The sequence below is a fragment of the Vigna unguiculata genome, chromosome 6, assembly GCF_004118075.2.
Source record: "Vigna unguiculata cultivar IT97K-499-35 chromosome 6, ASM411807v1, whole genome shotgun sequence".
Taxonomy (NCBI): domain Eukaryota; kingdom Viridiplantae; phylum Streptophyta; class Magnoliopsida; order Fabales; family Fabaceae; genus Vigna; species Vigna unguiculata.
The window spans coordinates 535,199-557,545 of record NC_040284.1 but is presented as its reverse complement, the minus strand read 5'-3'; the positions used below and the strand labels follow the sequence as shown (position 1 = coordinate 557,545).

The window sequence follows — 22,347 nt, the reverse complement described above, 5'->3', positions numbered from 1 at the left end:
TTTTAACGCTTTATCCGTCTCTGTTTGTTCTTATTTAGCTGCTTCAGTCTTCAGATGATGGCACTTAATTGTTTTCAATCAAAAGGATTAACTTCAGATTATGTCAGTTTTAAAAACCAAATTCAAGTAAATTGTACCGATTTCTGAAAAAGTTATCCCTAATATAAATAAGCATATTATCAAACCATGAAATAGGTTTTTTTCTCAATCAAATCCTGATTTTCCAAAGCATTCACGTATTGGTTGGTTACCTTATCTGAAAATATGAACAACTCTAAGATCCATATTCGAAAAAAAGTTGAAGCATGTAACCCATTTTTCTTTTAAATTCCATCGAACAATGAGGCTTACTAAAAGTTTGTCTATCAGGACTCACTCCTATTCCAACCATAACCTGTTCAAACCTACAAATTCTGCGTGTTAAATTAGCAAAATAGCCACCTTCAATTTTGAATCCAAATTTTTTTTCAATGTCATGATAAGCTATAATAAGAAGTGTAACACCTTCTCCGAGCTTTTGAAATGCTGTTAGTATGACTAACACTAGAATGTCTAAAATTTTCTTTAAATGTTCCATCAATTTTACATTTAATAAGATCCATTGGAAGTGAGCTTTCACATCTAGATAACCTTAGTTATCTTAATGTTTATTGGGATCTTCCTTGAATTTTCTTAATCACCTTAACACCATATTGGCTAAACTCTAAAATGGGTCTTTATCATTTGGTATCAAAGCTTATGTTAAATTTCAAAATATTCAAGCCTTAAATAGTATAGGAGATCCCCTTTTATAAGTGTGGAATAGAGCCTCCTTGCAAAAATACAAAGTAAAGACTAAAAGTGTAATATAGTCCATCTTCAAGGAAGACACAAGGAGAAAGACATGTGAATGGAGGGAGACTTCCATGGAGGTGCTTGGATGCGCGGAAGCAAGATGATATGGTGAAGGTGCGAAAATGGTATTTAGAGAGAGCTCTTAAGTGAGGTTAGGCCAACACTCAAGGAAGGAGGCTAGAAGAAGCCACTAAGGGCAACTCTAGCCTATGTTAATTCATAAAAAGAGAAGTGTATGTAGGCATCTCAACAAAGTTTCTCTACTATATTCATGAATGATTTTTACACGGTCCTTAAGCTCTCTATTTATAAGAGAGCTAGGTGGTCTAGAAAAAGGGAGGGAAAAGGGTATAAAATGTTGAATTTAGAGCGAAAAAGAGAGCATGAGTATGGTGTGACTTGTTTAGTTAGCAAGTCACATGGGACATGCTGCTAGGCATAAAAGGAGAAGCTTGGTGGACAAGCTTGGCGCAAATTCTAGAAGCTTCATGTGTCTTCCTTCAAAAGGCCTATTAGAATGAGCCAAAATCTGTCTGGTCCAAAACACTTTCAAGGTCCAAAAACCCTACAGGACCCAATACATGGCTAAAAGAAAACCATATTCTACTAGGCCCAAAATACCAAGCCAAAAATTAAAACCAAATATAGTATTTACAAATAAAGAGTCTTAGGTTAGGTCTTCATCCTCCTTGGCCCATGTGAACTTCATCTTAGGCCTTGCATGCTCAAAGGAGGCTCATTCTTCTTGTATCTTCCTCGCCATGACTCTAGTAGTTAGTCCCTTTGTTAGAGGTCTCTCATCATCAAGCCTCTCCAAAATACGCCTCATTTGTTTGGCTCCAAGGAGATGCTCTCCTCCACTCCAAGTACTATTACACTCATCCAAGTTGGCACTAGTTTGACCTACAAAATAAACAAATAAAAGAGTCAGCATGTCAACTTAAGTTAAGTCAACTAAGGTTAACAAATCAACCAAAGTCAACATAAAACATAACCAAAGAATGTGAAAAAATTGACCTTCTAAACATGTGTATTCCATAAAAATTGACCTTCTACTATGTTTTGGAGCTGAAGATTAATATTTTAAGCATAGGTCAAATAGTGGCAAAAGGAAACTCGATTCAAATAAAGAACTAGGTACTGTACCTTAAGGACAAGCATGGTCGACTAGCAGTCCGGGTAGAAAAGAAAAAAACTCATATGTATAAATTGGAGTTGAGCATCCTGTAGAAAAGATGTTTGAAACCTGTGGACAGTGAAGGCAGTACGGGATCTGTTCGGAACGGCATGGTGAAGAAAGAGACAACCAATCTTGTCGAAGAAGTAATGTTGTTGATGATGGGATGTAGCTCGGGGGATGAGCATAAACAAGTGGAGAAGCCGACAAGAAGGTTGAGTGTCATAAATCAGTCCAGTAGCATGGAGAGGTCGTCAAGATGTGCAGATAGCATTGAAAGCTTGGCAAAGAGTGTGGAGATCTCAAACAGCCCAAAAAGGGTCTTAAAGATCTCGGTGGAACATGTGGAAAGGTCGGTGGAGCATGAGGCTAGCTTAGTTAGCTCGATGGGAAGTTCGAATTGCTTTATTAAGTCGGTGGAGCAAATGGAGTGCCCAGACCATTTGGGGGAGCAAGTGAACATCTCAAAAAGCTTAGCAGGGAACCTAGGTAGCTTAGATAGCTCAACGTGGAGTGTGGATAGCTTGGATCTTGAACAGGAAGTGTTAAGTTTGCAAGAGAAGTTGCATGCGGAGAAGGATCTGAGAGTTGTACTAGAGGTGCAAGATGAGAAGTGGCGACTGTGACGCCCTGACTACTATACTAAATAATTATTATTTGATAAAAAGATATGGAATTAATTTTTTTTTCATAAGATTATCCTTGAGAGAACATTAATAATAACATAACTTCATATTCATATATATAGTTTACATCTTTGTAATTGTTCATGAAATATTACAAAAATATATATTTGTAAAATATTAAGAGTCCTACATCAGAATAGAAGATTATCTATATTTTTAATATTTCCTAAACATATTAATAGAAATTATCCATGAGTCAATCTTCAGAAGATCCACCAATAATATCCCGAACAACTCTCACTGAGTAGGTTCCTCTTCTGCTCATGCAACAGGTACATATGAAAGAAAAATATGAAAGGAGTGAGGTCTTTATAAGCCTTAAATATCAATCTTAATAAACTCAACAAACAATACAGACACCGGGGGCCTAGATTTGGACCTACAACCACAAAACTTGATCTTGTTTTACCAGACATATGGATCCATATTCCACTTCTGATGATCCAATATGAACATCAAAAGTTACTTTGGGAAGTGATTAGGTAGTTGAGTATTTCTCATAAAATATTGGTACAATCATAATTATTTCTTTCTCGAGAATATTAGCCATTCATCGGCTCACAAAAGAGATATATACTCAATACCTAACCTTGGCGATGCCGAGTAGGTATCGGATAGTCCCAAGTTTGGCCTATGAATATCCTAGTCCAGTGCACTATTCTGAACTATCCAGATATTCACCTACTTGGTAAAACTTCCTTAGACCCCACCATGGTCCCTGCCTTTCATCCCGCAGTGTACTAAACAGTGACTTCCCAAATACAAACACTCTGACACTGATTTAATCTCAACTTATTGAAACCAGACTTAACTCTTACTTAACTGACATACTCTTGGATATTTTCAAAGGTCATAAAATGTGATGACTATCAAATCATATCATTGTATAAACTATACACAAAGAATATAAAACAACGATAAAATGTACATGTAATTTTCTTCTATCAAAGCTTACTGAAAAAAATAATATTTACTTTCACTTCACATTTATTTTTATTTTTTAATTATAAAATAATGATAAAATAAGAATCAAAGCAAGAACTTTAAATAAATAATTAAATAAGGATTATAACATTATAAATAAATAAAATAACAAAATATAAATTAAACGGGACTAGTGCGTAACTGGAGATATATTAATTGAAATAAATAAATAGGACCAGTGTATAACTAGAGATAAATAAAATAAAATAAATAAATAGGACCAGTGCGTAACTGGAGGTAAATAAAATAAAATAAATAAATAGGATCAGTGCGTAACTGGAGATAAATAAAATAAAATAAATAGGACCAGTGCGTAACTGGAGATAAATAAAATAAAATAAATAAATAGGACCAATGCGTAACTGGAGATAAATAAAATAAATAAATAGGACCAGTACGTAACTGGAGATAAATAAAATAAAATAAATAGGACCAGTGCATAATTGAAGATTAAATAAAATAAATAAATAAACAGGATCAATACATATTTGGAGATTAAATAAAATAAATAAATAAACAGTATCAGTGTATAATTGGAGATTAAATAAAATAAATATAAGAGAATAATAAATGAAAATAAGTTAAATGAAAGTAAATGGAATAATATACGAGTCAAAATAAATAAAAGATTAATATAAAATCCATGAGTTTATCAAGATTAATATAAAAAGAGCTTAACCTCACCCCCCTTACCTTATTGATTGAAGGGCACACTAATAATATTTGTATAGGACTAGGATCTCTTTGAATCTTTGCTCTAAACTTTCTCTCTTTTCTTTCTTTCTCTCTTTCTCACTTTCTTACCTTCTTACCTTCTTCCGTAACTTCTTCCTTCATCTATATATATATATATATATATATATATATATAAAAGGGTCATGAGATAAAAAGATAATGGTAAATATTAAACATATTTCATTATCAAGTGAGACCGGATAAAATTACTTTTTTTTCTTTTTTAAGAATGGAAGGAGAAGATATAAAAAATGAGGACAGAGATAATAAATTTTTTCTTGACTTTTTTTGTTTCTTCGTAACATAACAAAACACAATTAGGTGAAGGTGAGAGATAAATACAACATGTAAAAAACTAAAAAGAAAATTAAAATAAAAAATAAAAATTATCTTAATTATTTATTTTCTTTATTATATTTAATTTTATATTTTACAATTTATTAACATGTTATACTATATAATAGAAATAAAAAATACCTAATTTTATTTTTATTAACTTTTCAATATAATATTATCTAATTTAAAAAGATATATATTAAAAAAAATTTAAAATTTAAACATATATAATTTTAAAAAAAATAAAAAAATTAAAAGAATAAAAAAGTTTGGGAGGCCGTGACCCCTCCCTGCCTCAAGTATGCTCTACCACTATATATATATATATATATATATATATATATATATATATATATATATATATATATATATATGATTATGTATATATAGGAAATATTGAAAGAAAAAGAAAATTTGAAAATAAAAGAGAGGAGTAAAGGAAGAAAAAAATAAAAAAATATTGAAGAAAAAGAATCAAAAGAAAAAAGGTTAAAATACTCCCTTCGTCCATGTTTTTGTTGAAAAATCTCAAATAGGTCCTAAGATTTTTTTTAGTCTCAATTAGGTCCATATTTTTGAAAATGTGTAACAATTAGGCCCATTCCGTTAGTATAGAGTTAACGGTATTCAGGATATGCCACGTGTCAGCTTCTCATTTTTTTGAATTTTTGAATTTTTTGTTTAATTTTTAAATTTTTTTTTGAAAATTATTCATGCCACGTGTCACATCAATATTGTGCCACGTGTCAAGTCAGTAAGGTGACACGTGTCAAGTCATTGTTTGATTCTCAATTTGGTCCATATATTTGTTATATTAATTATATTTCAGTCCATTTTTTTTTAATTTTCAATTTCATCATTTCCAAATTGAGATCAAATTTAACTTTTATATAAATTTTATAATGATATTTTTATTAAAAATTTTAATAATATTAAGTTTATTTTATATTTTGTTTTAAAATTTTAAAATATTTATTTTAACTTGTTACAAAATTGTTTTAAATAATTTATATATAAATGTTGGAGTTGGTTTAAAATTAACAATTTTATAAATTTAAATATAAAATTTTAAAACAATTTTGTAAAAAGTTAAAATAAATATATTTAAAAAATTTTTAAAAAATGGACTGAAATGTAATAAAAATAAAAAATATATGGACCAAATTGAGATTCAGACAATGATTTGACACGTGTCACCTTACTGACTTGACACGTGGCACAATATTGACGTGACACGTGGCATGAATAATTTTCACAAAAAAATATTCAAAATATTCAAAAAAAAAATTTAAAAAAAAATAAAAATTTTTTAAAAAAATTCAAAAAAGTTCAAAAAAATGTGGAGCTGACACGTGACACATCTTTAACATCGTTAACTCTATACTAACGGAATGAGCCTAATTATTACACATTTTAAAAAATATAGACCTAATTGAGACTAAAAAAATCTTAAGACCTATTTGAGATTTTTTTAAAAAACATGGACCTATTTTAACCAAGAAAAAATAAGCAAGTAAAAAATATATGAGAAAGATTAAACACCGATGAGTGAGATAAAATGAAAATGAATGAAGTACGTATCATGTGCAAAGAGGATTTTAAAAGTGTATAGAGAAATACAATATGTTCGATTATGAATATATTCTAAAGTCTCCAAATTGACGTTTTTCTTTTTTTTTTGAATTGCTAGAACAAATATCCCCATATGTTAAATTTTAAAGGTGTTTTTGACAAAAATAGAAAATTGGTTCAGAGGACACTGTGAAATTAGAAGGAGATTACAATACAATTATCTAAAAATATTTACTTTCTAATTTGAAGATCCCAGATCTTCACAATTCGAATTAAAAAGATATTTATGAATGAAAAAATCTTACTCAATTTAATGACTAGCACTTTGGAGTGAAACAAAAAGAAGAAGAAAAAAGAAGAAACTAATGTCTACTAAAAAAGCCATCATCAATATTGTTTTTTTTTAATTGAAAATAATGTCACTTTTACGTCAAGTAATTTTTTTTAGGTAACTATGACTTGTTATATATATATATATATATATATATATATATATATATATATATATATATATATATATATATATATATATATATTTGTGTCCAGACGGACCAAGAAAACTACACGGTCAAGACTGTCTACACATAACTTCACAAATAAAATTACTAAGTATATAACCAATCAAGCAGAAACATATAGTGGAGCAGGTCGCCTACTTCAAAGAATAAGACGTAATAGGTTGATAACACTAAATTTAGAATATTACAGACAAGACCCCTGGTATCAACAAACACTAACACAGGGCTTGGGCCAAGCTTAGGCCCACCTAGAATTCAAGTATAGGCCCAGTCCATAAAGGTGACAACCACAATTAATGATTCTATAAATACACGTGGACCCTAACAATTAAGGATTATGCTTTCATTAATTCCCTAATCCAAGATTTGATTTTGAGAGACTTTTTTGGCTCACTCGATGTCATGTACAAACCAAGAAGGAGCCAACTCGAGAGGATGAGGATTGAGGTAAGGCATTGTTTGTGTTCCTAATATCTATTATTTGTTTCCACATAAATATATATATATATATATATATATATATATAATTAAATAAATAAAAAATTAGTATACATTTTTTAATTTTGTCTTTTTGTAAATAATATTTTTTAAATAAATAAATAAATTTATTGATATTATATTTTAATTGATGTTCTCTTTTTTAATTCAATTATATTTTTCGATTGATTTTTATTTTTAAATTTAATTATTTTTAAAAATTAAAAGAAATTTTTATAATAGAAAATTATTTATAAAATAAATAAAAATTATTTATAATACAATTATGAAAATTATTTATTTTTATAATTATAATTTTATTATTTTTAGATTACTATATATATATATCATAAAAATATCATTTTCCTAAAAATATATAGAACATTAGTCAACTCGTTTAGTACCTCTCACCTCCAAATTTGCGGGACCCATCTATTTTTGTTGAATTGAGTTCAAGGGGTAATTATGTAAATTACTACTGTTTCAAATAAAGAAAAAGTAATCAAGAAAGAAAACTGAAATATGACGGAACAGAAGAGAGTATAACACAAGCGCATACCTTTCTTTCTGATTTATTTTATTACGTAAATATAAATATAAGCAAATATTCATGCTTTTACAGTTCACTTTATATCTGCACTTTATTTTGTTCTGAATTCTTCTTCTCTGTTTCCTCCTTCCTTCCTTTCGTTTTCTTTTTCACATGTGTATGCTTTTCTACTTAGTTTCCTTTCTCCCTAGAAATTCTTTCTCTGAATAAGCTTCAACAATGGCTGACATTACCCACCCGCCAATGGAACAGCTTCAGGACCTCGAGTACTGCATAGACTCCAATCCTCCATGGGGTATCTTGTTTTGTTCCTCTTTCTCCCTCATTATTGGGTTTGTTTGTTTTCAACTTTCCACACACAATCCACACTCATGCTAAACTCATAAAGGGTCCCTTCTCTTTCAAACTTTCTTATTTAACTCCTCTTTTTACACTTTATTTTTAGTTTCAAATGTTCCTTTCCATCCCAAAACAAGAGTTTGTTAATGTGACCTGTGTAAGCTTTTTTCTTTTTTCTATCTGCGAGCTCCTTGACGACGCTTCTTTAGGCAAATTGATACCTTTTACGGTAAAGAATTCCAATGGTTTGAAGAAATGATTGAAAGCTCTTTGCTTTACTTGAATTGAAGCTCTTTCGTGTGTTGCGGTTTTCTGTGATATGTCACTGAACGTTTGTTAGAAGTGTAAGACTACGCTGTTACGTTAGTTCCGAAAATGTGGATTTTCAGTTCAAAACTTTATGTTGTCATTTAGATAGAGTGAGACTCTGCACTTTTCTGTTACACTGTTTTTAAACATGTTCTCCTTTTATTAGAACCTATTCTTCTTTCTGTTTGCCTATGATTGCTCAGGAGGTTATTCTTTTATTTGAAACAGTGATAAGTAATAAACATAACAAAATAAAACTAGTAATCGTGACATTATATGCAGTTACCATTATGCCCTGTCAATTTTTAAGACAATTTCTACTACTTCTCGAGTAACAATGTCTTTAAAGCAATAGCCCGACTTATACTAATGTATTATTTACACATTTATTTCAATGGGTTATCTGAAACTAGATAAGTTTGAGGAACATGATACGATGTAGTAATCACTTCTGCTACGATGGAATTAACTAATATATGATGATTTTAATTTTCATGACCTTCACGGACAGTAACTTCCTTGGAATTTGGATTCTACTTTTTCTCAGTTATGAGAAAAGAAGACAATTTTTTTGCTGTGGCATGATCCTCCGCTAATTATGTTGGTGTCCAACAGTTTTGTTCAAAAGACTTGTGCTTTCTTTAAGGTCACTCTCAGCTATTCACTACACGATGGAATTTTGAGATCCGTTTCTCAGCTGGTTTTTTAAACAGTTAGTATACCTATAGTAAGCTCCTTAATTTAGTTTTGCTTGTTGAGAATAAAATATATGTTTTTCTTCTTTCATTTGGTCCTTTGCTAAAAGAAAGAAGGTTTAATTTTTCTGATGACTCTACCGAAGACAGATCAATAGAATTTAAACGTCTTCAATTTTCAACAAGTGGGTATCTCTTAAGGCTACAGTGTTCATGAGAAGTGAGTATCTAGGGCCACTCCCGATTTTGAAAACTAATCCTTATTTTTTGTGCTAAAGTTGTAGACAAATTCTTCAGTGTTGGGGATTGTGATATTGCTATTGGTCTGATGTTCTGTATAATTTCAAGGATATATTTTGAAAGTTAAAATCTGCAGTTACGGGGTTGATTCTCATACATCTTAATTGTTGCTACCGAGAAATCAATTATCTATTACTTTTCTACTTCCCTCACTGAATAACTTTTATCGCAGTGGAAACTATCCTCTTAGCATTTCAAAATTATATATTGATGCTTGGCACAAGTGTGATGATCCCTTCGATGCTTGTTCCAGCAATGGGAGGAAGTTCTGTAAGTTGAATTTGTGTTATTGTTAGTTTAGATGTTCTTCATTCACAAAGTGACACTTAGACATGCATTTGTTCTGATCTACTTGGTAGGATCATATAATATTCATTCATTGTGTCTCAGTTTAGCATTTGGTCTTGTAGGATTTAATTTTTTGTCCAATTTTATTCTAAGCGGTTTTTTCTTTACATGTTAATATTTTGGAAGGGATGATATTTAGTAGGATCTACCAGTTCATGTGTAAATCTCTTGTTTCTTTTCATAGTAATTTGATACCGATTTTAAATGTTACTGATTTTGTTTCTTGTTGAAACAGGGTGACAAGGCACAAGTAATACAGACACTGCTTTTTGTTGCTGGTATTAACACACTTCTCCAAGCACTCTTTGGAACGAGACTTCCTGCTGTAGTTGGAGGCTCGTTTGCATATGTAATTCCAATTGCTTATATTATTAGTGACTCGTCCTTGCAGCGAATTAATGATCCTCATGAAGTTAGTTTCCTGCTCCATCTATTTATATTCTTTTTGCAGTTTGAAAAACAAATATATATATATATATATATATATATATACATGAACTTTGTTTAATCCATATTATGAGGTTGTAGATGACTGGTAGAATCCCATGATTTTAAGCATCATCTCTTGTTTAGGTTGAAATAGTCGTCTACGGATTTTGGATATGTGATGGATGACAGATATTCTGATAGAACTGATATATTCCACAACACTGTAAATTCTTCTTTATTGAACACAGGCTATTTTCCTATCAAAGTGACAGGAAGAATAACCAAGACTACAACGAAGGTTTACAAGAGATGCCAATGTGGTATTCTGAGAGACCTATTCTCAGCCCTTCCCAACAATTTCCTAAAACAAAAACAGACTAAAAAAAACACCAAAGCCCTTAACAGATAAGTCAGTTACAGTTATAATTTCTAACTGTTTCCGCTGTCTGTTTTTCCCTTCTTTTGTACACAATACCATATCATATTCTCTAAATGCCTTTTTGGGTCACAACCATTTCATAGGTCACAGAAGCCCGAATTTGATATTCTGCACTAACATCGGACAAAATAATTCAAAAGGGAAAATAGGAGGATTATAGTTGGGTATGTGTTAAGGGATTTTGCGTCTTTGTATGAATGGGTTAACCTTTTCATAACAATGGTATCAAAGCCTTGCAACAAATCCAATGTCTCGAATTCGAACCTTGGGGAGAAACCTACTCCAACAAAGGAGAGTTCCAAATTCACCAGGCTAGGCTACCAGCCCCAGCCTCTGAAGGAGGGGCGTTTGTTAAGGGATTTTGTATGAACGCGTTTTCTTAATACGATATGCCTATTGTTGTTGATAAACTCTGCAGTTACTTGACAGTATTTATGAATTTCATTGAATCCATATGACGAGTTTTAGATGACTTGTAGAATCCCAATACGATATGCCTATTGTTGTTGATAAACTCTGCAGTTACTTGACAGTATTTATGAATTTCATTGAATCCATATGACGAGTTTTAGATGACTTGTAGAATCCCAGGGTTTTTAAGCATCATGGTACTAGGTAAGTCCCAAATCATCAAACTTGACTTTAGTCTCAATATTTAATAGGTTTTCTGGTTTAAAATTATATGTTTCAGTGACATGTGAACAAGATGTTTGGATAGATGATTAGCAACCTGAACTAATTGTTGGGTTTTTAATAAACTTAAATGTATTAGCCATTATGGGTAACTAGCCGTTGTAAGAAACTAGCCATTGTGGGTAGTTAATGCACTAGTCGTTGGAGTTTAGGTAGTTAATGAGTTAGCCGTTTATAGCCGTTTATAGCTGTTTTTAGTACAACGGTCAGAAAATGTGACTCTATAAATTGTATTGTGTATTGTATGAATAAACAACAACAGCAAGAGGTGAATAAAGTTTTTTCACAAGTAGAGAGTTGTTGTCTACAAAGTGGTAACAAAGTGGTACTAAGAGCCAGTTAGCTTGAGTGTCTGAGTGGAAAAAACAAAGAGCTAGAGAGCTTGAGTGTTTGAAAAAAGAGAGCAACAGAGCTAAGTATTTGCGAAAAAAAGAGAGTGAGATGGCTAGTCTTACAAACAGTGTTTCCCTACCCAAGTTGACAAAGGCTGTCAACTATGACAATTGGAGTTTAAAAACAAAGGCTCTTCTTGGGAGATGGTTGAAGATGGTTTCGATGAACCAGCCAACACTACAGGTTGGTCAAATGCTTAATTGAAAGTGCTGAAAGAAGCATGTGTGAAGGACAAGGCAGCTTTGTACATCCTATACCAAGCTGTGGACGAGTCTAGCTTTGAGAAGATTGCAAGTGCTAAATCTTCAAAAGAAGTGTGGGACATATTGGAGAAGACATATAAGGGAGATGACCGAGTGAAGCAGGTGCGACTTCAAACACTCAGGGGCAAGTTAGAGAGCATGAGGATGAAAGAGACCGAAGGAGTAGACGAGTACATTACTCGAGTTGAATCGTGGCGAACCAACTTGCTAGAAACGGAGAGACGTTACCCGCTAGCCAATTTGTGGAGAAGATCTTGAGGTCATTGACAAACGACTTCGAGAATGTGGTGTGCGCGATTGAGGAGTCCAAGGACCTATCAAAGCTTACGGTTGAAGAGCTTGCAGGATCTCTTGAAGCACACGAACAACAAAAGAAGAAGTGGGAGCCACTTGATCAATTACTCCAAACGAAGATGTCAATTAAAGATGAGAAAGCTTAGAACACTCAAGGTCGAGGACGATATCGAGGAGATATAAGAAGCGGTCCTGGTGGTAGAAGCCAAGGACAAGAAGAGAAAGAACAATCCGGTCAACAAAATTGGCATGGAAGAGGACGAGGTCCATGGAGAGGAGGTCAATCAAGTAACTAAAATGTTGAGTGCTTCAAGTGTTGCAAGTATGGTCACTATGCAAAGGAGTGCTACTCAGGCAAGTGTTTTAGTTGTGGTAAGTCCAAACATTTTGCCAAAGATTGTGATCTGAAAGTAGAAAGGAAGAGAACCTCACAAAAGATGTTGAAGAAGAAGCGACATTGTTGATGATGGTGTGTAGCTCGGGAGTCGAGCATAAGCAAGTGGTGAACTCGGCAAGAAGACCGAGTAGCATGGAGAATTCAACAAGAAGGCTGAGTATAGTCGATAACTTGACAAGACAGTCAAGTAGTGTGGATAGCTCGGTAAGACAACCGAGTCGGTTGCATAGGATGGTGAGACAAGCAGATAGCCCACACAGGATGGTGGAGCATGTAGATACCCTGGACACCATGGTGGAGCATGAGGCCAACTCGGTTAACTTGGTGGAACGCCTACATAGCTCGGATAAGTTGGTGGAGCAAGTGAATTACTTAGATAGCTCGGTGGAGCACGTGAAAAGCTTTAGTAACTCAGAATTTGAAGAAGAGCTTCTAATCCAAAGGTTAGAGATTGTAAAACGAGACTAGCAACAAAGTATTGAAAAGGAGGTTAGAGACAATTTAATTCTACAAGCAAGCTTAGAGAGAAGAAAACAGGCTTTGCAAAAGTGGCGCTTGGAATTTGAAGAAGATGTTTCAAGTTTGCAAGAACAGTTACAAGTTGAGAAGGATCTGAGAGCTGCACTGGAGGTGCAAGATGAGAAGTGGCGACTTGAAATGGATGAAGAGATTGAGCACAACAATATGTGGGTGTGGTCTGATCTTTCAAAAGGAAGTCTGCCTATTGATAAGAACTTAGTTAACGACAAGTCGGCCACAAAGACAAAGAACCTAATGAGTAACAATTTGGCCAAAGAGAAGAACAAGTTTGCTAGTAAGAATGCAAAAGCTGAGAGAGTAGAGAACAAGTTAGCCACAGGGAAAGCGAAGTACAGGTCGACCATGAAGAAAGCGAAGAACTTAACTATTCATGAAAGGGACAAGCACAATGTGAGAAAAGTTATTACACGTTGGAAGTCGTGATGAAGAATAAAGGAACAAAGATGGAGAATAAAAGAAGCATTTAACTTTACGGGGAGTTTTGTTGGGTTTTTAATAAACTTAAATGTATTAGCCATTATGGGTAACTAGCCGTTGTAAGAAACTAGCCGTTGTGGGTAGTTAATGCACTAGCCGTTGGAGTCTAGGTAGTTAATGAGTTAGCCGTTTAGTTGTTTTTAGTACAACGGTAAGAAAATGTGACTCTATAAATTGTATTGTGTATTGTATGAATAAACAACAACAAGAGGTGAATAAAGTTTTTTCACAAGTAGAGAGTTGTTGTCTACAAAGTGGTAACACTAATTTGGGGATCTTCCATAAAATTAATTATGTTTTCTTTGAAATATACTTAAAATAATTTCTTATTTGGTGGGGTATTGAAAGAGATCTTGCAATCTGATTGGTTTGCAGAGATTTTTACGAACCATGCGAGCTATACAAGGAGCTCTAATTGTCGCCTCCAGTATTCAGATAGTCCTTGGTTACAGCCAAATATGGGGTCTTTTCTCAAGGTATTCTAGTTCCTTGAAGTGTGTTCGAAATTTGAAAATAGCAAAAAGAGTGTTCAAGCATTTATTATATGTATTTGTCCAGATTTTTCAGTCCTCTTGGCATGGCACCTATTGTTGGTTTGGTTGGATTAGGGTTCATTCAACGAGGATTTCCTGCGGTAGGTGTGGCTCAATCTATTTTATTTTTCATGGTTGTTTAACACTTGCAAAATGGTGTGGCTCAATATATTTTATTTTTCATGGTTGTAAACGCTTACAAAATGATCTAAAGGTAAATGTCTATCTTAGAACTCTAATACCATTTTGATAAGCATCTTAGCACTTGGAGAACTCACCTTTAAAAGTTAGCGGTTAAGAGAGGAGAATCAAATACTTGAATACTCCACTGAGCATCCCATACTATTTGATGTGGGGTTTAGGAACCCCATAATATCAAGGTTTAATCTAGGTTGTCTCCCTGAAAACATTGCATAATTTGTCAACTAGCACTAGTGTGGACCGAGTTTTCTTCAGAAAAATATTTGAATAACCATGCTCACTATAGCCTGATAAAAACAATTTTTCCAAACTATTTTCATAACTTTCTTTATTACTTTTGGTTTCAGTTGGGGAATTGTGTAGAAATTGGCATACCAATGCTGTTGTTGATTGTTGGATTGTCACAAGTAAGTGATTTAGTATAACCAGAAAGTGGTGTTCACAAAATTATTAATATTTTTCCTACAGGCAAGCTAATTTGGTTTAATTTGCAGTATCTAAAGCATGTGAGACTGTATAGAGACATTCCTATCTTTGAGCGTTTTCCTGTTTTGATTTGTGTCACAATTGTTTGGATATACTCTGTCATCTTGACTGCCAGTGGAGCTTATAGGCACAAAGCCACCATAACACAAAACAGTTGTCGCACAGACAGAGCTAATCTGATATCTACTGCACCATGGTACCCGGAAAAACTAATTTTGTATAATCTGATTTTCATTTGTTTTGGTGAGTTCTCAGTTTACTTATTTTCTTAAAACTAATAGGTTCATGTTCCCATATCCTCTTCAATGGGGTCCACCCACTTTTTCTGCTGGTCATTCATTTGCAATGATGTCTGCAGTTATTGTATCAATGGTGGAGGTATCTATTTCCTTCCTAGTAGTCTCTTATTTTGTTCCCTTCCCAGACAACTGTTATTTGGGTTTGCTTTTGGAACATTACTATATTCACCTGTATATTGCTTCTATAACTTCATTATCACAGTATTCTCATCTTGAAACCTGCTTAAGTTGTTGTAATGTATTTTACCGTAATCATGGTTAGAAGAGACAAAGTAATACTTTCAGATGGCCTCATTTGGTTGAATTTCCAACAATGGCTTGACGATGCAGTTTTCATGCAGTCAACTGGTGCATACAAGGCAGCATCTCGTTTGGCAATTGCTACTCCACCTCCTGCTTATGTGTTGAGTCGAGGCATTGGTTGGCAGGTAAGTTTACTTTGACGAGGGAAGGGAAGGGCATGTTTGAACAAACATCCATGTATGGATTTATAAGAGAAAAATATAACAAAAGAAAGGAAATTAGTTTTCCATTTGCTAAAAATTAGCTCATGTTCAAGTTAAAATAAAAATCTTAATTAAGTTTTAAGTCCCTTATAGTGCCTAAAACTTTTAATTAGATTGACGTGGTCATTATCTTTTTCATCTTTTCACTCGGAAGATAAGAATGACAAAATTAAATTTCAAGTTCTTCGCTGGTATTTTTAATTGAATCCCTGTTAATAATTTTCGTTCCATTAAAAAATTTTGTTTAATTGAAATATGTAAAGATTTTGGATATGCAATACAACGATTTTTTTATAAGGTGAACACAATTGAAAATATCCAAATTTACGAAGAACTTAAAATTTAGGTTAAATTATTTTTTTAATTATTCTATTTGTTAAATATGGTCCTCAAATTTTTTTTTGTCTCAATTTAGTAAAAAAAATATATAACTTTTGGACACACAGTAAAATAGAAATACCCTACTGAAATACCCAACTTTATGAAAGACTTAAAACTTAATAAAACCGAACATAAAATTTTACAAAAGTCATATGAGAGAACTTTTGCATAATCTAATTTTAACATTTGGTGAAACTTATTTCATTATTTTGCTCTTATTTTTCTTTTCTAGAAGTCCTTATAATTATAGTAATAATAATTATAGATGTATCTAAGAGCTTATTTTGTTTATGAAAGGGGATTGGTATCTTGCTTGACGGTCTATATGGAACTGGGACAGGCTCCACTGTATCTGTGTAAGTTGCCCTTTAGGAATCGCTAATACTAGTTTGTTCCCTGAATATGACCGTTATATCTTTCTATGATAGCTTGATGAATTGTGATGGTTGGTTAGGGAAAATGTGGGACTCCTTGGTCTAACCCGTGTTGGAAGTCGCAGAGTTGTTCAAATTTCAGCTGGTTTTATGATATTTTTTTCTACTTTAGGTAAGTATTGATGTTTCATACACAAGTTTCGAGTATAATAAGAGCAATCTGGTTCCAAATCATTTGATCAATCAAATCTGTTTCACTTTTATTACCTGCAGGAAAGTTTGGAGCTGTGTTTGCATCCATTCCCTTCCCGATATTTGCTGCAATATATTGTGTTGTGTTTGGCCTTGTTGGTAAGTAGTGAGATGCATTGTCACAATTTGTTCCTGCTCATATATATATATATATATATTCACTAATACTTTCTCATCAGCTGCAGTTGGCATATCATTTCTTCAGTTCACAAACATGAACTCTATGAGAAACCTTATTATCACCGGGCTCACACTGTTCCTCGGAATATCCGTCCCTCAATTTTTCAATCAATACTGGACCAGTTCACACCACGGTCCTGTTCATACTAATGCTGGATGGGTGAGTGTTTGTTAATAATAGCTATGGACCTTCATTAGCTTTGCTAGTTACTCACATTAGGACCCATGTTTTTGGCTTTCCTAGTTACTATCACTAGGATAAATCATTGTCATAATTATAGTAACTACTGTCATTGTATTAATTAGTAGTTTTGTCTAAATGCAGTTCAATGCTTTCATGAACACCATATTCTCGTCCCCGGCAACGGTAGGTTTGATCGTAGCAGTGTTGCTTGACAACACTCTTGAGGTTGAGAGGTCGAAGAAGGACCGAGGAATGCCGTGGTGGGTAAAGTTTAGAACATTTAGAGGAGACAACAGAAACGAAGAATTCTACACTTTGCCTTTCAATCTCAACAGGTTCTTCCCACCTACTTGATGGAAAATGAGAACCAGCCAAGGTAGTTTAGGTTTTCTGAGTTGCACATGCCAGAATTCGTTACGATTTAACCCGATTTTTTTGTTGTTCTTCCTCCAGCAGAGGATTGTAAAGCATTTGGGACTATGCTGTGTAGATTCAATAAACTAAACTTTTCTCATCCCTTTGTGTGTGGGTACGAGATTGGCAAGGTTCTTCAAAGTAGAATCACAAGTAAATTTATGAATAATAACTTGTATGCCAACAATTGAATTTAGTCAATTTACTTTATTAATATCATAGCATGGTTGGGAAGGTAACTTTGCCTATGGTTTCATTGTTTATTTAAACTGAGTGTTTCTTGGATCTCAAATAATTCTTTAGTATCTTTCATTTATTTGAATAATTCTTTAGTATCTTTCATTTATTCTCAAATTACATCAGTCGAATTTGCAGATTTTTATTATGATGTGAATTGAAGATGTAACATCTAATTTTAATAGTATAATATTACTAAAATATAATATTTTATTATGAATATTCATAAGAAAGATAATTTAATGTATATATATATATATATATTAGTACAATTTTACCAGATAAAATTATAGTAATATTATATATATATATATATACTCTCAAGCTATTATATCACAGTTCTATTATAAAATTATACATAATTTGATCTAACATCGCTGAATCATCCAGATAGTTGACTCCTCAACATCAAGAAGTGTCTTTACATTAGTATCTCCATTTATTCACACCAATAAGGTGATCATTGCAAAAGAAAAGCACAACACATACAAACAACAAACAAGAGAGGGTAAGCTACCTATAAAAGAACAACCATACCTCACAAATAACAAATTTTATTACATGTATTGTATTAAACTCTTCAGAACTCTTTACCACACACAAGGTAAATCTTTTTTACTGTCATAGAACCTTGTGGTCGTTCCCATTACAGGACTTCCTACCACTCTCACTACCTAATCATCCTCCTCTACATGAGTATGAATGACTAGTAGAGTTTAGGACAAATTCCAAAGATGTAAGAGTTCTATCCTCAATGCACACCCTAAAGATTTAAGCATTAGATGAGATTGCCTCCTTGGGAATATCTTCACATTATCACCAATTTCTTCAATTTCAACCAATTACAATTATCGTAACAAAATATTTTTACAAGATCCTTATACCCACAATCATACATCAACATGCCTTATCGTACACATTTTTCATCAATTATTTTATACAACTTAGCTCATCACACTAAAACATACAATAACATATGCCTCAATCATTCATTATTCAACACAAGTAACAAATGTAAGGCTATCAACAACCTAATCTATGTGAACCTCATGAGGATATAGACCTCTAATTCGAGATTTGACCAGTCAAAGTGAAGAACTATGTGTCTAGGACCTATTGTTAAAATTTCAACTCGATCTAATGGTTAACGAAGCCGGAATCTGGATTCTACTAAGAGAACACAGTGTAGAAAAATTGGGTAGCACCCACGTCCGAAAGTGGCACCCAACGCTAGTTTGACAGTAAATTGGGGCCCAACAGTGAGAGGGTGGCGCCCGCCTGACACCACACGTGTAGTGGCTTCTATTTTGGGTTTCAAAAACTAGCTCCTAACACCTCATCAATGCAACTCACCTCCATGAAAAATTGTCGAAACTCCTCCTTGAGCTTGATTTGTGAAATCTGACATTCTTTGATCCAGTCCTTAGTTCAAAACATCTATGATGATAAATTTCATGATTTCAGGCTTAAAAAATGTCGAATCACACAAATTGAAGCCTCACAAAGAGAATTTATTTAGCTCAATCAAAATTCCATATACAATCTATAAATAATTACCAATCTAACCAAACAAAATACATCTAGTCATACTCACACCACATCAAATCCATCAATACAAACAAAGTATTAACTTATAAAACACAAGATTTAAGCTAGATTCCTTTACTTGCTAAAACTGCTCAACATGCTCTAATACACCAAAAACACCTTTAGCTCCATGGGATGCTCTATCTGTACCTAGGAGCAACATAAGAACGATCAGGACATACCGTTAAGATCATTGACCAACAGAGATTCAAACTGATGATTTAAAGAGCACATGCAAGCATGAAAAACCCATATGTAAGACTACTGGTCCAAATTGAAGAGCTCACAGCGAGGATTACTCCTACGGTCTCATATCTTAAGTAGGCGATTAGAGAACGAGAGCTCCTAGAGAGAAGTCAGATAACTCTAGAAAAGTGATTTCTAGAGTGATAATGTGTTTTAAAATAATGAAACTCGTTTATAACAAAACTATTTATACTAAAACCTTTTAATATTAAAATAATTGAGTCTCACTGTTTTTAAACAGCTATCACTTCTAAAAATTCCATTTTTATGGTTTTATAGAAATACATTAATGTAGTATTATTCACATTCCAATTTTGTCTCAAAAGAAGTATTGGTGGATTAAGATAAAACTATGTATATAAACTATTACGTGTCTTCACTTTTAAGTGATATTATAAGTTTTGGACTTATTAGAAAATATGCTTGGATTTATTTTTAATTTTTCAAAATTATATTAAATGTAAAACTTTAGAAAATTGTGTTTTAGAAGTGATAATGGTTTTAAAATAGTGAAATTTGATTATTTTAATATTAAAAGGTTTTATTATAAATAGAATTGTTATGAACGAGTTTCATTATTTTAAAACATATTATATCTCTAGAAACCACTTTTCTAGAGATCTCTGACTTCTCTCTAAGGGTTTACCTCCTTTGTTCGCCTGATTGAAGATCTGAGATCGTAGGAGTGATCCTCGTGGAGAGCTCTTCAATTTGGATCGATCAGTTTCTTTGTTCATGTAAGTTAAGTTTCAATCGTTTATCTTGGTCTTCTTTTATTTTTGTTCCATGTGAGGTTTTTTCTGCTTGCATGTGAGGTTTTCATCTTCTATATGAGTCTCTGTTGATCAGTGATCATAATGTTATGTCCTGATCGTTCATATGATGTTTCTTTGTGTAGATAGAGCATCCTGTGAAATTAGAAGTGTTTTGGTGTTCTTAGATTTGTTTGGGTCTGTGGAGCCATTTGTCAAGTAAGGGAAGCTATGTTTATGTTGAATTGATCATCTTGGTAGTTAATTGTGATGTGGTGTGTTGACTTGATGAGTTTTATGTTGAATTGTTTGATATTTGATTTGTGTTTGATCTTGATTTGGGGAAAAGTTTGAATTTGTGTTTTGAGTGAATGAGTATCAGTTTGAACTATCTAAAATCATTTGGAATCAAAAATACTAAAAGAAAAGGTGCCCAATTAGTCAAGTAAACAAGATCAATGTGTCCAAAATTGTTGTTTCTGATACACCGTCGGACATCGTTACAATGTCGTCGAGTGCTAGGTGTAAAATCCTAGAAAAGTAGGTAATTTTAAGAAAAATGTGTTTTATTTTAAATATTATTTAGAATATTAAATGTAAATGATTAGTAAAGAATGGTTTAGCATAGTTGGTTGGAACTTATTAACATAATTAGGAGAACTTGGGTTTGACTCCAAGGACATTCCTTACACTTTTTAATATTGTGGTTAAATGTTATTATGGATATAATGTAGGACTGCGTCGAAATAATTAATAGTCCACTTGGTTTGGTACTCGTACCTTGAATTGTAGTGCAGGGGTTCAATTCCTAGAAAGTTGGAAAGTTTTGAGGTTAAGAGCTAAACTTGTTTTGTTAAAATTATTTTTTTATTCAAGGATGTTATGAAAACTTGTTTTATAATATGAAATTGAAGTCAGAAGGTGTTTTATTTTTTAATTGTTATTTTTATAGAACTTAGACTTTATATATATATATATATATATATATATATATTATTCAAAAGAAAATGCACCAGAGCCCTATATTTTTTATATAAGAGATAATATGTTGTTGGTGATATATATAACATGTATAAAATATTAGGAATATCTGGGATGATTTCCGGATGGTCTTGCATGATTGGATTTTTAGGCATGTAAGGGGTGTTTGATGATATTCATGTATGGGTATTCAAAGCATGAGCGATTTGACTTTTAGCAAAAGGTGACATAATATATTATAATTGTTGTAGATTGAAATTTTGAGGTTGGTAAATTGTTTTATATTATCGTTGTAGAGACAAATTTGGGAATTTGGTGTTTAAATATTACGTTTGGGAAATTTATTTCAATGTATTTTCTTTACTTGATAAAATCTGAATTTTCATAAAAATAAACAATTTAATTATTATTATTATTATTATTATTAGGATAAAAACGTAGTCTAATAGTGTTGTGGTATATAATGTATATAATTATATAAATATTTTGTTATTACCTTTATGTAATTAGTAAATGTACATTTTGTTTTGTATAATTTTTTTTAGTAACCGGCGGATTATATATTTAATTATTAGAAACTTAGTCATGGTATTGGATTTTATTAAAATACAGAACATACATAAATTCCAGCCTTCTTTAGTCATTCGCCGCTTGTCTATTATTTGTTTGGTGGAAGCATAAGCATGCATCAACGTTGTTTTTGAATGATTGATTAGAATTTCATTTGGGTTAAATATCTTTTTGTCTCCCAAATTTCAGTGAAATTTGAAATTTATCCATCTTTGAAACTTTTGACCAATTTAGTTTTTTATTTTTAGAAATGTATGGATTTAGTCCTTTTAACCAGATTTTGTTAAGTTTATCTAACGTTTCAAGCGCATTTCATGATATTATTTGAATTGTTTACATTGTTTGACCCATTTTCGATTAAATGCTAACTCAAATATTA

General features: G+C 32.4%; 1 protein-coding gene across 2 annotated transcripts; it reads left to right on the top strand.

The window, feature by feature from the left end:
- Nucleotides 1-7,948: 7,948 nt before the first annotated feature.
- On the top strand, nucleotides 7,949-17,834 carry LOC114186789 (nucleobase-ascorbate transporter 1). Of its 2 annotated transcripts, none has more exons than XM_028074806.1 (14): nucleotides 7,949-8,164; nucleotides 9,685-9,782; nucleotides 10,096-10,272; nucleotides 14,161-14,261; nucleotides 14,344-14,419; nucleotides 14,867-14,926; nucleotides 15,014-15,201; nucleotides 15,287-15,383; nucleotides 15,646-15,732; nucleotides 16,489-16,547; nucleotides 16,646-16,737; nucleotides 16,839-16,916; nucleotides 17,003-17,157; nucleotides 17,323-17,834. In XM_028074806.1, the coding sequence occupies exons 1-14, from the start codon at nucleotides 8,089-8,091 to the stop codon at nucleotides 17,533-17,535; spliced, it is 1,557 nt and encodes a 518-aa protein (XP_027930607.1). In that variant the 5' UTR covers nucleotides 7,949-8,088; the 3' UTR covers nucleotides 17,536-17,834. The 2 variants fall into 2 exon arrangements, with proteins under 2 accessions (XP_027930607.1, XP_027930606.1); XM_028074805.1 differs by having other exon boundaries at nucleotides 16,997-17,157.
- The last annotated feature ends 4,513 nt before the right edge of the window (nucleotides 17,835-22,347 follow it).

Excerpts from the sequence above, each read along its gene's own strand:
- LOC114186789 (XM_028074805.1), top strand. The coding sequence starts at position 8,089 with ATGGCTGACATTACCCACCCGCCAATGGAACAGCTTCAGGACCTCGAG. Across the intron at positions 15,733-16,488 it reads GTCGAGGCATTGGTTGGCAG|GGGATTGGTATCTTGCTTGA; the intron begins GTAAGTTTACTT and ends TGTTTATGAAAG. Across the intron at positions 16,917-16,996 it reads TGTTGTGTTTGGCCTTGTTG|CTGCAGTTGGCATATCATTT; the intron begins GTAAGTAGTGAG and ends CTTTCTCATCAG.